Source organism: Zonotrichia albicollis, chromosome 12, assembly GCF_047830755.1.
Source record: "Zonotrichia albicollis isolate bZonAlb1 chromosome 12, bZonAlb1.hap1, whole genome shotgun sequence".
In the NCBI taxonomy this organism is placed as follows: Eukaryota; Metazoa; Chordata; class Aves; order Passeriformes; family Passerellidae; genus Zonotrichia; species Zonotrichia albicollis.
The window spans coordinates 394,736-410,914 of NC_133830.1; the positions used below are offsets into that span (position 1 = coordinate 394,736).

The 16,179-nt window shown below is 52.1% G+C and overlaps 3 protein-coding genes across 4 annotated transcripts in view; all 3 read right to left on the minus strand.

Moving 5' to 3' along the window:
* Positions 1-660: 660 nt before the first annotated feature.
* On the minus strand, positions 661-1,936 carry H1-8 (H1.8 linker histone). Its single transcript, XM_074550221.1, has 4 exons — positions 1,921-1,936; positions 1,248-1,724; positions 1,132-1,169; positions 661-1,053 (listed from the first exon to the last, which is right to left on the minus strand). The coding sequence occupies exons 1-4, from the start codon at positions 1,934-1,936 to the stop codon at positions 661-663; spliced, it is 924 nt and encodes a 307-aa protein (XP_074406322.1).
* Positions 1,937-3,544: 1,608 nt separating this feature from the next.
* Positions 3,545-10,909, minus strand: RHO (rhodopsin). The gene is made up of 5 exons (XM_005490154.3): positions 7,120-10,909; positions 6,038-6,206; positions 5,759-5,924; positions 5,277-5,516; positions 3,545-4,877 (listed from the first exon to the last, which is right to left on the minus strand). The coding sequence occupies exons 1-5, from the start codon at positions 7,478-7,480 to the stop codon at positions 4,758-4,760; spliced, it is 1,056 nt and encodes a 351-aa protein (XP_005490211.1). The 5' UTR covers positions 7,481-10,909; the 3' UTR covers positions 3,545-4,757.
* Positions 10,910-11,042: 133 nt separating this feature from the next.
* Positions 11,043-16,179, minus strand: part of IFT122 (intraflagellar transport 122) — a 29,685-nt gene continuing 24,548 nt past the window's right edge. Inside the window, exons 24-29 of one of the 2 annotated variants that reach the window (XM_074550258.1) lie at positions 15,408-15,573; positions 14,328-14,439; positions 13,799-13,927; positions 12,903-12,982; positions 12,113-12,274; positions 11,043-11,480 (exon numbers count right to left, since the gene is read on the minus strand). In XM_074550258.1, the coding sequence (XP_074406359.1) occupies positions 11,391-11,480; positions 12,113-12,274; positions 12,903-12,982; positions 13,799-13,927; positions 14,328-14,439; positions 15,408-15,573 (739 nt within the window). In that variant the 3' untranslated portion in view covers positions 11,043-11,390. Of the gene's footprint in view, positions 11,481-12,112; positions 12,278-12,902; positions 12,983-13,798; positions 13,928-14,327; positions 14,440-15,407; positions 15,574-16,179 lie in introns of both variants that reach the window. The other variant, XM_074550257.1, reaches the window with a different exon arrangement.

Here is a 16,179-nt window from a genome sequence, read left to right on the forward strand (position 1 = left end):
AATAAGAGCATGAGCTGCACTGGAGGCTACAGCAACACCCCAAACTCGAGTTTTGAGCCCTAAGACACCTCTGTCTTCCTCTTACTGTAGTTAAACACAGGCTGCTTCACCTCTGCTGGGAGACACCTGCCTGTGGCATGCACCCAGACCTGCCAGCCTGGTGCTCCAGTAATCCCAGCTCAGCCAGGCATTAGCACAAGGGCAGCCAGGACAACGGGGCTGGACACCACAGCTCCACAACAGCATTGGCCAAGCCTGAGCTTCTCTGCTCCTGGGGATGTCACCATACTGTGTCCCACGGCTCTCAGGTCTCTGCCCATCACCTGGCACACTGTCAGCCTGCACACAGACCCCAGGCCCAGCAGCCCTTGGCACCACAGCTGGGGACACATGGGGACAGAGAGAGAACCTCTCTGTGAAGGCAGGCAGCAAGGTAGCTGCCTGCAGCATCAGCTCACCAGTGTGCTGTGCAGGTTGAGGGATTTTGGCACTGAGAGATGGAACTGCAGGGACAGGGACTCCCAACAGTCATGCCATTCCATGTGCCAAGTAAAGAAGCTTTATTAGGATAATATGAACACAGAGTTAAAACCTTGCCTGGGGACTGAAAACAGCACAGACCCCAAGGGCCTGGGACCCACTGAAGCAGGGCTAAGCTCCCTAAGGAGCCTTTGTGTCTGCTGCCATGGGGGCTGCCTTCTTCACCCTGGCCTTCCCCTGCCCAGCTCCTGCAGTCGCCCGGGGTTTCTTCACCTTATTTTGACCTCCCTGTGCCTTGGGGCCCTCCTGCTGTGCCCTCTTGGGCACCTTCCCCTTGCCCTTTCCCCTGGGGGCCTTTGCCTCTGCCCCAGCACTAGAAGAGCTGTCGCTCTCCCCTGCATTCTGAGCATCCCGAGCTGTGCTGGGTCCTGAGCGTCCTTTTCGGGGGGCCTGGCGGTGGGCAGCAGCCTTGGGGAGCCCTGAAGGCCCGGGGCCATGAGCCTGGGGCTGGTCAGCAGTTTGGGGATCCTTTGCTCTATTGCTCCTGGGCTTCTCTGCTGCTCGTGGCTGGGCCTGGAGGGAAGAGAGGGGAGCACCTCAGGGTGCTGCTATGCCACGAGCCACCCAACCCTGCTGCTGGCCCCGACTCACCTTCACGGGCTTCACCTTGGGCTGCTGCTTGGTGGCACCTGTGGAGGAAGGGCAGCAGATGAGTCCAGGCAAGGCCAGGCAGCGCCAGCTCGTTCACAGCACCCACAGCCCTTTACCTCGTGGTCGTGCTCCTGCCACGGGGGCCTGGGAATCCTTGGTGCTCCCTTTCTGTCCTGGCTTTGGGGCCTGGCCTCTGTCAGGACCTGCCTGGCCCAGCTGCTGCTTGTGCCCTGGTTTCTTGTGTGCTAGCTGGAGGTGAGAGAGAGGTGTCAACAGGGCCAGCCAGCACCTGCCCGCAGCCCTGTGGCTCCAGCAGCCCTGGCTCACCTTGAAGGTGCCAGTGGCCCCCACAGCAGAGGAGTTGTGGGGCCGCACCAGGTCCCCGCAGCTCAGCCCCTTGCTCAGCGCCTGCTTCAGCAGGTACTTGAGGCGGATGGGGTCCACAGTGGGGTACTTGGCCAGGATAAAACGCTTGATGGCAATGACAGAGGCACCCTTCTTCTCATCATGGGCCCGCAGTGCCTCCTTGACCATCTGCAGGGTTGGAGGGTGCGAGGTCCGGCAGCGCACGGAGATGCCAACGGTCTTGGCTGCTGGAACAGGGACCACTTGGGACTGAAGTCCAGTCCTGAGACATTCACACCCCCAGCAGCCTCAAAGCCCCCAGAAGCCAAGGTGCCACAGCCCTGCTCATCCCTGCAGCCCCCCTAGGGAGCACAACCACCCTAACCCAGAGTATGAGCCAAGCTCCAGCTCTGAGGGACCCCAGAGCACTTGCAGACCCCTTACCCAGCTGAGGCTCCATGGCAGTACACAAACCCAGGCAGTCACAAGCTCCTCCACCCACAGCAGCACAAACCCTACTACCACAGGCAGCTCACCTCCCTCCAATTTATCTGATGAACAGCCTGGCTACAGGTGCTGGTTGTCAGCTGCTAATTGCTGTGGTCGAAGCCCTGGTGGAAGCCGGGATCTGGAAGCTGAATGGCCTTTGCCAAAGCTTTGGGAGGGGCTGGAGGGAGAAGGATGAGAGATGGGGCTTTGCAGGGTAAGTGCCCTGAGCGGGCAGACAAACGGTGCCTACCTGCTGCAAGGTGAATGTTGGGGTGCTGGGATTGCAGCTTGCTGACAACACTTGCTGTGGGGTGTACAGGGAGCCGGCCTGGAGCACGGGGCCCACACAGACCCATTGCCAGTGTGGAGGTGGGATGTGCTGTCTCCCTTACCAAGTGTGGCCTCACTAGGAAATGGGACTCTGAAAATGGTGGGGAGAGAAGATTTCACAGGTGAAAGGAGGAAAATGAAAGCTGCTTGGTTAGCCAGCAGAGGCAGGAGGAGCAACTCTCACCCAGCATCGCCAGGTGTCACAAGCAGGACAACAATTTGCATCCACCCACTGAATCCTATGTTCAGGGGAGAGGATTCCCAGCCCTGGACATGGGCAGCCACGTCACTTCCATGATCCCTCCGTGCAGTGAGGAGAACCTGAGTAAAACACCAATGGTTCCTTGGTGTAGAAACAGTCCCCACTGTTTCCCCACCCACTCTGGTGTAGAACAATCCCCACTGCAAATGTCCCCACAGCAGGGACTGCCCACTTCACGCAGAGTCACAGGGGTTTTGTGTGCGTTGTCTGTTGGAAACGTGAGGCAGTTGTAAAGCAGGATTACATGATGGCAGGACTGGCTCATGGCCATCTCAGCAGACCACAGCAATGGACCTGAAAAGCACTGCCAAGGTCTGCAGCCACCTCTTGAGCCCAAGGGCCAGATCCTGGCTGAGGTGCCAGTAGGAGCCAGGTCTGGAGCAAGGAGCTGTGAGACAGACCCCTTGCCTGGAGCCCCACATGCCCTCCTCCTCCCCAGACCAGCACCAGCCTGTTCATCCCTTGCTTCCAGTCCATTTCTGAATTCTCCAGGAAGGGGACAGTGAGCTGCTGGGGCTGGCACCACAGAAGGTTTGGCTGCACTTCCTCATCCTGGATCCATCCATCACCTCTCTGGTAGCTCTGTGATGCCTCTGGCATCTGGCTGAACTGGCAGGAGGATCCCAAACCCTTGTTGCCCCTAGCACCACCAGCAGCAGCCAGGTGTCACAGTGTGGGGACTGCCTGCAGGCTTGGGGCCAGGCCTGGGGCCAGCCTGGCTTGTGCCAGGGCTGGCCCTCCACGGGCAGGAGAACCACAGTGCCAGGCATCACCACACTCCTGTGGAGCACAGCCTCACGGGCAGCAAATAAACACTGAATCCTTCTTCCTCTTCCCTCCAAAACCACCTCCCAGATTTAAAGAGCATGAATCAGACATCAGCCTAAACACTGAATTATTCATAAAACTCTAATCTTTAGATTTCACTGAATATGCAGAAGTATCGATAAAAAAAATAATGAGAGAATTGTACTTGCAAATTGCTCTTTATTAAGGGTTTAACTCGCACGGGCTCTATACGTTCCCTATTAGTCCTTGCAAAGCTGCATAGGATTAGAAATCAGAGAGGATAATAATGTACAAAAATAGTTTCAAATGTTGATAACACTGAACAGTGAGAAAAACATCTTATTTGTATAACTGAGCTAAAAATAAAAATGAAGAACACCGCTACAATTGCAATATGCCATCTCGTAGTGCTTGGAACATATGTCGGCGTGGCGGAGCCATATGCTGCTGGGGGCTGCCTGCTGTGGCGGGGAGCGAGATCAGCCCCGGCCCCGCGGGCCCAGCAGCACCAGAGCCACCCAAAGCCTCCGCTGGGCGAGGCCGGACTGACCACAGCCCAAATGCGCAGGGCCATGGGCAGGCTTGCTGGGCGCTTGGCCCGAGGGGTCCAAAGCTGCCTAAGAAAGAGAGGTAGGACTGTGGGGAAGGGGTGCTGGGGGACAGGGAGCGGAGCTGCGGCTGCTGAGGGCGCCAACACCATCCGAGTGCTGCTGCACCACTGCTGGAGGACCGAGCACTGAGCTGTCCCGGAGAGCTGAGGCCACACACGGCTGAGCCATGCTGGCAGGGCCCGCCGTGCCACCTCCCTGCCAGGCAGGACCCGGGCACTGCTAACTGTCCCATCCCCCTGGAGCAATCACAGTGTCCCCCAGGACTTCTGGCAGGTGGGACAGGGCCAGAGCTGGGAGCATCTGGCAGAGCCAGGGCACTTTGCAGCAGCCAAACGTGCTCTGGGCAGACACAGTGTGATGGGACTGAGCAACTGGCAGCACTGGCTAGGATCCATCTCTGACAAAAGGACCAAAAGTGGCCACAGCTCTGGCCCTGGCAGCAGCAGATGCAGAATGTGCCCTGGCTGTGGTGTTAGGGTGGGTTGAGGGAGGCAAGGACAGCTCTGCCATGGCCCCAGGCATGAGCTCTCCGACCCAGCCTGCACTCAGAGAAGGAGCATGAGGTCTCAGCAAGTCAACAGAAATGCATGGATTTACGCCAGAGGAGCTAAGCCTTTGCATTTTAATTACAAAACATGTGTACACATTTTCAGCCTTGTTCCCAGGGTTCCTAGAGCCAGAGCGAGGAGCCCACCCCACAGGGCCTTGGCCATGGTGAAGCAGGGGCAGGTGGTGGCAGCGGTGGGGTGAAGTTTGTGCTGCCAGGGCAGCACCCCAGGGCCTGGCTGCTCCCATGGGGCCTATGCAGGAGAGACCTGGCTGGTGGAGACGGAGGAGGTCTCTGTCTTGCCAGCAGATGTGTCCTCGTCACCCAGAGGGTTCTTGCCACAGCAGAGGGTTGTGATCATGCAGTTACGGAACTGGGAGAGAGAGAAGCCCAGGGTGAGCCAGCTGGACACCATGCAGCTCTGGCTGCAGAGCTGTCTTTAAGCCCAGCAGTACTGTGGTGCAGGAAGAGCTGAGCCTATATGGAGTCTCCTGCCCCACTGTCTGCTGCCCACCCCATCTACTGCCAGCCCTGCCTGCTCCCATCACGGCTCCTCCATCAACCCGGCACCTGCATCACTTCAGGTGGAATGGCCTTGCACTTGTGAGATTTATGCAGCACCAAGGATGAGTTGCACAGTCAGTTTCTCATGTGCCAGGACTAGATCTCCTGGAAACAATCCCCGCCCCAGACCACTGGCACCTTGAGATGCTGTAACTCTCTCTGCCTGCTCTTATAAAGAGAAACACAAGAGAGGGGCACTGCCAGTTACCTGTTTGTTCATTACGATGTAGATCACAGGGTTGTAGATGGCCGAGCTCTTGGCAAAGAATGCCGGGATGGTCATGAAGATGGGCCCGAAGTCTGATCCCTGGTTGGTGAAGATGTAGAAGGCGACGCTGGCATAGGGGACCCAGCAGATCAGGAAGGAGATGACCATGATGATGACCATGCGAGTCACTTCTTTCTCTGCCTTCTGGGTGGTGGCAGACTCCTGCTGCTGGGCGGCAGCCTGCGGGCAGAAGGGCACAAATATGTGTTGGAGCCAGTGGGTGCTGCACCAGCAGGGACACAGGGTCAGGGCTCACGGCAGTCAAGCTGCACATCTGCAGTTTGCTATTTGCCTCTTCATGGATGGCCAGGCTGGCCCCTGCAGGACCCTCCCTGGCACCATTCCTGAACCTGGTGTGGGTCCCTTTCCAGCCCTGGGGACAGGGGTAGCCCTACTGGGCACTGCATCTGGCAGGTACCCACCTCCTTAACCGTGCAGACCAGGTTCCCATAGCAGAAGAAAATGATCGCCAGCGGGATCATGAAGTGAACCACAAACATGTAGATGACAAAAGATTCATTGTTGACCTCTGGCTTCAGAGTGTAATAGTCGATCCCGCACGAGCACTGCATGCCCTCGGGGATGTACCTGCAAGGTGAGCCCAGCAGGTCAGCACCCAGCAGAGGAGACTGCCTGGAAGCCACAGCTGAGCCACAGCCAGGCTCCCACGCCCCTGACACCGGGTCCAATGCCCTCCCTACCTGGACCAGCCGAAAAGTGGGGGAGCTGCACACGCCAAGGCCATGATCCAGGAGAAGGCAACACCCATGATGGCATGGTTCTCTCCGAAGCGGAAGTTGCTCATGGGCTTGCAGACCACTACGTATCTTTCGATAGCCAGGACCACCAGTGACCAGAGAGCAATTTCACCTGCACCAGGGAGAGGGACAGAAAGGACACAGGGACTTTGAGCAGGAAAAGAAAGCACCCTGATGGCAACATGAGGTCTCCTGAGACTGGTGCTCCTGAGGACAACCCCTGGCAGAAGCGTAATCTCTGACAAGGGTTTAGAAAGAAAAATGAAGAATGGTCAAGGGCAAATGTGGTAGGACAGTGTGAGAAGACCCCTTCTCACTGTACTGCTGGCCCACAGGAACCATTTTGCTGCAGTGTTTTGAGATTCATGGCTGATCCCACCACTCATCCCAGACAGCATCTGCACCGGCAAGCCTGTGGTCACACTCTGACATGAAGCAAGTGCCCATCATCCCAGGACTTCCCCTCACTACCCACTTGGAAACTTGTGCCACAAGGACCAAACCAGTAAAACAGTAGCTGTGGCTGAAGGCTGAGACAAATGGAAGAGGACATTTTTAGGCACACAATTTCTGTTTCACATCTGTTTGGTTCCATACCAGGCTGGCATGGGGAGGAGAGGCAGCTCTGCTTGCCTGTACCACCATGCACCACACCAGAGCCAATGGCAGATTCAGCCCTGAAAAATAGGAGGAACAAAATTGTCATCTCTCGAGTCAGAAAGCCAAGGAGATGCACAAATCCGACAACTGCAAAATCTGGTGTTGGCTGCTTTTCATTGCTGCACTGTGGTTCTCAGGATACTGAGCAGCTGGCTCCCAAAATAAAGGTTTTTTTGAAAAGTGTCACTTATCACTTTCTTCAGCTCCTACCCAGAAACAGGGCAAATCACCTCAGTCCACATCAGCAGCAGCTCAAGGACACTACAGGTACCATGTTTTGCCAAGATCATCTGTGTTTTTCCCTCCCACTACCAAAATCCAGGGAAATTCCTGACAGAAGGCATTTGAATATTGGGAAAACTTACCGCCCAGTGTGGCAAAGAAGCCTTCGATGTAGCACCCTGTTACTCCAAAGACAAAGTACCCGTTCATGGAGGTGTACATAGTGGTTGTGAAGCCCCCGAAGACCATGAAGAGGTCGGCGACGGCCAGGTTCAGGAGGATGTAGTTCAGAGGTGTGCGGAGCTTCTTGTGCTGGATGGTGACGTACAGCGTGAGGAAGTTGATGGGGAAGCCGAGCAGAATCAGCATGAACATGTAGGCAGCCAGCGCCGAGAACTTCCACGGCTCAGCCAGGTAATACTGGGGGTACTCAAAGGGGCTCCGCACCACCCCGGTCTTGTTGGACATGGGCACGTAGAAGTCTTGGCCTTCTGTCCCGTTCATGGTTGCAGTTTGTGAGGCGCTTTTTGCTCTTACTCCAGGAGTTCTTTTGTGCAAGGGGAAAATTGCCTCTGAAATGGAGCTCCTGCCACCTCTCAGCCTTCACTGTCACCCCAAGGAGAACCAGTTACATCCTCCTCCACGGGGCACCTCTTATAAAGTGCCCCCGGGGTAAGCTCCAGGCACTGGTGTCAGCACGATTAGGGTTTAGAGAATTATTAATCATAATCATCCCAGGGTAATTGGCTTTCCTGGGAAGGTGTTAAGGTGACACTAGTTTCTGGCCAGTGCTGTCGTTGTTGGAGACCATGGCTCATGGTCATATATATAAAGAGGTAGTTCTGCACCACACCATTTATTTGGAGGGGCTCAAACCAGGCAGCAGCTCCCTCGCACAGCCTTGCTCTTCCTTTCCCTTCCCCACTAATAGGAGGGACACGTGTGGTTCAAACCCCAGACTGTGGGTCTGGGGGCTGCAAATGGTGGCCTGGCTGGGTTCCTGAATTCCACTTCCTCAGTGACAGGGAGTGTCCCAGCCCCATTCTCACAAGGGGAACGTGGGTCTGTGAGACAAGCCAGTCCCCGCTGGACAGCCATCCCCACATACTGCCAGTCCCTGTGGGAGGCTGCAGAAGGCAGCGTGACCAAACCTTCTTCCACAAGCTCCAGCCTCCTCTCTACTCAGGATCTGGCTGTGGAGGTTTGACCACCACCATGAAACACTTGGCCCACTTGCAGGTTACCAGCTGGGCCATGCCCTCTGTGCCTTTGTATCTGATTTGGGTCATGCCAACTCCATTGGTAACAGCTAATGAATAACCTAGTCCATCTGTCCTGGACTGGAATCATTCTGCAATGCTGCTGAGAAGGCTGTTGGACCAGGGCACCGATGGGATGTTCAGAGCTGAAGCCTGCACTCAGCTTCATATACTGATTGACAGACAACCTCACTCTCCTCAAACCCTGCATAATTATCAAACTCCACAGGGAAGGCTATTGTTGGAGCCTTCTGTGCCCTCTATGTCTCTCTGACTCATCACTCTGTGCACTCAGTTGTGCTTGAAACATTTCTTTGCCAACCAGAAGCTGAGTTATCTTCATTTTTCAGAGGCGGTGAGACAACATGTACAGGAGGTGAGCACAAAGAGAGACTTTGCTCTGCCCCTTTGTAGGTGATGGAGGCTGGAAGGGAGCTCAGCACCCAGCTCCCCTTGCTGTTTGGGCTGCACTGAGGGCAGAGCTGAGCGTTCCTCACAGCCAGGAGCAGGTGAATGCCAGGGCCTTGTCCAGTACAGGAGGATGTGCCAGAGCTGCTGGAGCTCATGGGTGTGAGGTGGGCAGAAATTCATGTCCTCTTGGCCTTAGAAAACTTCCTCCAGCCTGGCCTAGTTTTCACCAATGTTCCTTGTAAGTTAGTTCAGAAATAAGTTTAATGGGAAAAAGCACAGAGCACTGTAGTGTCCTTAGAGCAGAGACCAAGCTGGGAACCTGCCCTCCAAGTGGGGAAGGTGGAAGGAGCTGAAGTGCTGGCACCACAGACTAGGGTGGACCTTGCTGGCAGCCCAGTGCAGGCCACAGTCTCTGGACAGTCCCCAAGGTCTTCCTTCACCTCACCATGAAAACACCAGGTCCTCACACACACTCTGTTCACCCTAAGTCCCTCTCAATTAATTTCTCACACTTGTTTCCAAGGCCAAAGCAGTGCCATTTTCTAACTGCAAATGCAGCTTTTTACACTTGTACCTGAGCACACAGGGATTAAAGGTTTATTTCCTAAAACACTTTAAGCTGATGCAATAAGCCACTGCTGAGGTAGCAGCTGCTATGCAGAGCTTAGGGCTGGCGTGCGTCACCGCTGGATGCGGCAGTGGGACAGGCAGGCAGATGAGAGGTAGAGGAACGGGGCAAATTGCTCACAACTCCCAGCCCAAGTGCCGTGCTGGCACCTCTTGCACCTCCAGGGACTCCTCAGCAGGAAGCCAGCTGGTGGGCTCCATGGCACGGGGCAGCCTGGACTAGAACCTTTCATCATGTACGTGTGAGATGCGCAGAGTGCTTCTGCCCAGAAAAGCCCAAAACACTTTTCAAAGCTAGGCTATATTCACGGAGCTGTTTAAAAACAACATTGGTCCATTTTGTCTTTGTGTCACAGCAAACCCTTTCTCTTCAGTTTCATAATTTTTCCTTCCCACTGGCTCTGCACAGCCAGCTCTGTTCCAGAAGGATCTGAATTCCACCCTGGCTCCCATCTCAAACAGCATTGTTTATCCATGTCAATAGCAGAGTCTTCACTGCAAACAGTGACAGCTGAGTCAGAAAGCAGACGAGCTGTAATTAGAACAGAATGTTTTTAAAGTGGTAAATCAAGCAAACTTGGTCAGGAACCACTGAGGGACTCGGAAACTCAGCAGTGTGATTGCAGGGTCTCCTTTTCCAGAGGAACCCGAGCAGACAGACATCCCGTTTCACGTGCAAAGCGCTGCTCCCGTGGGAGCTGCCCTGGCAGCACCGACACCTCAGCCAGTTGCTCGTGTCCTTTCCCACTCAGGGTGAAGGCAGGCTGGAACAGACAGGCTGCCATCACCACACAACTGGTGGCAACACAGGCACAGCTTTTACCGGATTAGAGTCAAGAGGCGCCACTGCCCAGCTCCAGCCAAGCTGGTTACCCCTGGGAATCTCCTGCTGCTGGGACGACCCTGTGTCCCTCCTGGCGAGATTCCCCGCCCGGGGTACCTGGTGTCACTGCACGGAGCTCGCTGCCCTCCCAGAGCACAGTGGGTGCCGAGTGCTGGGGTGTAAAGCAGCACGGGAACACACCGAGTGCGTCCTGCCTGCCCCGTCCCCCTCAGCTACACACCAGGGCAGGGCTGGCAGCACAGGACAGGCCTGGGACAGCTGGCCAAAGCCGTGTGCCACTCCAGATGATGCTGTGCTCCAAAATAAAAGCTCAGGGAAAGGGGGAGGAAGGGAGGATGTTGTGTTTGTGGTGTTTGCTGTCCCAAGTGACAGTTACTCATGCTGAGCCCTGCTCTCCAGGAAGCAGGGAATAAATTCCTTCTTGCTTTGCTTTGCTTGCAGGCAGAGCTGTGCTGCAGCTATTAAACCACCTTTATCTCAACACAGGAGTTTCTTGGCCTTTGCTCTCCTGTTTCCCGCCCAGTCCTGCAGGGCTCAGGTGCTGCCCGGGACTGATGCCCCCGTGTCTCGTGCCTGCACAAGAGGCTGCAGCAGAGAGCAGCACGTCTGCCTCCTGCCAGAGCTCCTGCTGGGCTCAGCACTGACCGAGGCTGGGACACCCTGCCCAGCAGCTCTCCCACACGCTGCCCTCCACGGCAGCAGCACGGAGCCTCACGTGCTGCACTCCAGCCGGGTGAATTCCACACACACTCAGCCACCACCTGCCCCAGGGCGGCTGGGAGATGCCCCCAGGGCCAACAGTAGTGGAACTCTTCAGATTATATTTGAAGGGCTCTAAATGCTGTTCTTGCCTAAACAGAATAGAAAGGAAAAAGAAATTTCTGATCAGAAGTATGAGTATTATAGCAAATTCTGAGACAATATATAGTGAAAAATAGTCCCATTTATTTGAAGATCTGTCAATAACTGGTGTGTGTTAAGGAGCACAATCTGGAGTAAAACCAATTACTTGAAGGCTGAACTTGATTCTAGAAATGTTCCTGTAAAATTCTGTGGCACTTCAGCTGCTTGCCTGGAAAATGCAGAGCACATTCACAAAAAACAGACGTTTTAATTTAAAAAAATAGTTAAAATTCTTCAATTTGGTTCCACTCTTACATACAAAATGAGACAAGATGACATAACTAAGTTATTAGGAAAGCTCTACAGATCTAAGAAGGGTTTTGCCAAACCAACAGGGGAGTCTGTTGTTGAGGTAAAAGACTGGTTTTCTTCATTGGTTTGACTCATCTATTCTCCGCCGACAGAACGGACAACAATTATGCTGGAGTATGAGGAGCTCATAGTCTTCTGTGTGAAACATCTGTTAATTAGGAACAGATTTAAAACAAGTTAGCCTGTACCCTGCTCAAAGAAAATGCAAACTGAGTTCAATGGCTACTCAACAGCACAGACACTCTGGAACTACCACCACAGAGAATTGGGCCTCTTGGTTCCAGTCACCTGGAACACAGCAGTGAGCACCTCACAGACCTCTGCCAGAGCTGCTAACTACTTGTGCAAAAGGATTGACAATTAGGCAGTTGAGTAAGCAAACATGACTGAATTCCAGCATTTCAAAAAGTTATTTCTGAGCAAGGGTTTGGACCCTTTTGGACTCTTTAGGAGCAGGCCTGAACCACAAGGCAACAGTCACTGACTGGTGTCCTTGCTAGACCAGGCTGCAAGTCAGAGAGACGGAGCAAAAGGAAATAAATACAAATCAGCTTCTGTTGGTCAGCCAAGGTTTGCTCAAGAGGCTCTGACTTGCTGTCAGGGCAACTTCTCAAATTCAGCTCTGGCCAAGTCTTCCAAGGCAGCTGTTCCCCTGTCTATCACACAGCTCAGAGCTGGGGCTGCACTGCTCGCCCTCCACCCCCTCAGGCCCTTGCCCAGCCCATTTCAGAGCAGCGGTGCCCGCGGCCGGCGCTGTGTGTGGGCATTGTGCAGCAGTACCTGGAAGCAGGAGGGGCACATGGTGATGGAGGCGTCGGGCAGCAGCGAGCGGTAGTACTGCCAGCGCAGCGGGCGCGGCCAGCGCTTGACCAGCACGTCGCGGCGGCTCATGGCGCGCAGCACGGCGCGGCCCACCACCACCGGCACGAACTCGGAGCCTCCCTGCTGCAAAGGGCAAAGAGCGCCGTCACCGCCTGCCAAACGCGCCCCCCAGCCTGAACCTGCTCTCAGCTAACTACAGTTCAGCAGAAAAAGCTAATGCAGACCCGGCCCAGGCCTTGTCCCCACCAAACTCCCTGTCAGTTTTATCAAAACCTCCAGCAACAGCAGCATCCAGCCACATCTGTTTCCAGTCAGCTTCCCTTTCTCTTTAACACAACTCCTTGCAAATAACAGCCACGCTCACAGTCTCTATGAGACCCTGCAGTAAGGCCTGCTCTATAGGTGTGCTGCTGCTGCACCAGTGCATGGGGAGGAAACAAAATTCCAGGAGCGTTTGCTTTAAAATCATTGTTTTGTGAGGTTTGTGTTTGTTTGTTTGTTTGTTTGAGGGGGGTGTGTGTGGATTTTGCTGGTTTGTTTGTCTGTTTTGAGGGGTTTTGTTTGTGTTCTTAAGGGAGGAGTTAACTGGTTAGTCCATTTCAAGTGCCATCCCCCTCCCAGTCCCCTGCTCTGCAGCTCTCTTTGTACCACATACACACCAGAAAAGTGACTGTGTAAAGTAAAATTTTCTATTAAAAAAAAATTCTATTAAAAATTTCCTGTTGGTTGACACAGGTACAGTTCTTACCTCAAAGCTCAGTTTTGCTGTAAAGGGATCATCATCCTCAATAATATCTGTACTGTCATCAAGCTTCAAACTCTGAACATCTGTATGCATGTCTTAAGGAAGGACAAGAATTCCTGTGAAACTGGCTCTGCTTACCATAGCCAGCACTGACAGAATCAGTATGAGAGCACCCCAGCAGGACCCTTGCTGCTTCAGAGTATCTCAAATTGTGACAGTGCACAGACCATTACAAAAAGCACCAAGAAGGCCCTGCTGGGGTTTCCAGTGACCGGGGAAGTTTATCACTGCAGCTGCTGTAGAACAGCCAGAACAGACTGACCACAGCCAGGCATGACATCAGCTCCTACCCTTCCACAGATGACAGAGCAAAGGAAGCAATCTATTGAAGTTACATTTTTGGGCAGCTTTAGTCAGAGTTTGTGTGCTCTTGTGCATTACTCTAAATCAATCTCCTATTCTATAACCCTGACAGCAACTGGGAGCTCTGGATGCCAAAGCATTCCAAACCAGATCTCAGCAGGAACAGTTGTGAACTGCTACTTCCCTTGGCTAGGAGAAGGCAGCCTCTAAAAGAAGCTGTTATTGGAAGCAACACACTCCAGATTCCCTTCATCCTTGTCAGAAAGCAGTTCACACAGAAAAGGTAAAGCATGGCATTCCACTGTTAAAAACAAACATTGCCAGGATAATAAATAAACTGTCCTGATGGAAAAGCATCTTGACAATATTAGGTTTAGTTAAACTGTGGTTTGGTTGTTATACTAACACAACAAAAACAAGATGCAATTGTACTTACATCAGCCATATGACAGGTTTAAACCTAAGGGGAAAAAATAAACTCTAAATGGTTTAATTTTTCCCTAAGAAAAGAAAACCAATTTTAATCAAAAGGATACTGTCAGTCGTCATCTCTTGCCATTTATTCTCTCTTTTACTCACTCTTGGAGCTTCGAGATCAATGAGAGCTACAGCTTCTTCATCTGTGATGCCATCTTCCAAATAGAACTCAACCAGATGCAGCACCTCTAAAAGGAGGGAAAGGCAGGAAATGTTCGACCTGCAGGAACTCAGGAAATGCCTCATAGCAGATACTGTGCTCCTTCATGTCACTGGTGTTCTGCCCACCTTCTCTCGTGAAACAAGTTAAATAAAATAAAATTGCAGCAAACCAAACCCCCCACACTTCTGAAAGGGTTGTGCTCACCTTCACAGAACACCAGATGCATCTCAGTATCTGGCAATGCAACAATGCTGCGCTGCTGCTCTGCAGTGAGAGCCAACAACCCCCACTTAGACAAATTTAGCAACAGTAAAGGAACATTTGTTTGGCCAAACAGCACTGCAGAAAGAAGGAATTGGGCACTGACCTACTCTGTTAACATTTATCTACTTGCAAAGCACGAGCAAACGCGGCGTCCAACGCACCGTAGGAGGAGGCCGAGAAGACGAAAGGCTGCCTGCAGTTAATGCAGACGTTCCCCAGGTTGTTCAGCAAGGGGTTGTTGGTGGAGCACCTGTAACACAGGGGCACGAGCTCCTGCAAAGACAGATTGAGAGCACGGTAACCACAGACCGGCACGTCCTCAGCTCTTTGTTTTCAATTACATACGGGCCCCTTCGGCCGACAGCACCGACACAGCACCAGCGCCAGTCTGGAGAAGCACTGTGAAATCAGACCCTTCAACATCTGAAAATGCTTTCCCTTTTTAACAAACGGCAAGTTTTCCCATTAAAAATAGCTGTCTTCACCACTTTAATAATTAAATTTTCACCTTGCCTTTGCAGTAACAGAAGCACAATTCTGCATCAAATACACAGGGACAAAAGAAGCTGAAGAGAAGTTTACTGAAGCAAAGTTTTTTGCTCTAAGATTTGGTCAAATTTAGTTTCTCCAATTAATTCATCTCTTTTCAAGAGCAGAGTTATTTTAAGCAGTTCTTAAAGAGTGTGTTTCTCTTATTTCAGGAGGCCAGGTGTATGTTCACTGGTACAATGCAATTTATTTTTAGTGAGTACTCCCTGAGACATGGCTTTATAGAACACTGCAGAAAGCCAGACTTCAGTGAAAGAAGAAAAGGTGTTAAAATAAGATTTACGGAAGGAAGGTCACTGAAGGGATGGAGGGAGGAGGGGAAGAGTGTTAGGAGTGGGACAAATGAAAGTGACCTCCAGCTGGAGAGAGAGACAAAGACTGTGGAACAATAGCATGTGAACTGGGGAGAACAGGGCTTGGAAGAATTAATAGGCAGTGAGGAAGGTGACTGCAAGAGAGGAGAGGGAGGATGGAAGCTGCCCACAAAGAGAGGGCTGATTTTAATTTGCTCTCAGGAGCAGAAGGAAGTCTGACTTGAAGAATAACAATAAAAGGACTGTGTTTCCAGCAGAAATACAATTATATCACAGAGCCATGCATAATGTATTTCAGACTGTTTTGTGCACACAGGAACTCATATTCTAGGATTAGGCCACATATTAATGATTAACATGAAACACATTACAGCTTACTTCACTGTCATGGAATGGCTTGGATCGGATTGTCAGGCTGCCCAGCTCAACAGATTTCTGGAACCTGTCTGGGATCTGCAGTCCCTGCAGCTTGTCATAGGCATGACGAGCCAATTTATATGCACCAAGAGCTTTACTCTGCTTTGCCAGGGCCAATAATGTATTGCTATAATTTAATTAAGGAATAAAAATACATACAGCATTTATGAAAAAACGCAATACTCTGTCTAATCACAGAAGTTTGGCAATGAAGCATATCCAACACCGGGACTTCAAACAGGTTTTAACCAGAGAAATCTATTTACAGAACTTCATTTACAAACATGTGTGAAAGGACTATCAAAATATCTGTGGGCAATTATTAGCAAGGTAAAGAAATGATGCTACATAAACACTGCTATGGCTCCATTTACAATATTTCAGTAATTTTGAGGTGCATGTATTTTCCCCCAGTCACAAAAAACCTAAAATCCTAACATTTTTTACAGCGTAAGTAAGCCACTGACACTGAGTAAATACACCTGATGTGGTTTGAAAGAGTGTGCCCCATGTTAGCAACCAAGTGTTGTCCTTCCCTCCCACCAGAGTGAACTGCTGTTTACACCTACTGACCACAAGGCCTGTTATCAAAAACTTCATGAAAGATTCTACATTTCTAAGCAAGGAAGTTATGAAAAGGAAAGCTAATATCCCATCCAAAGCCAGAAATGAAGTGAAACAAGACAAGACCTCCCTATGGCATCCAGTGGCCTTGTGGCTATCTCTTACAGAA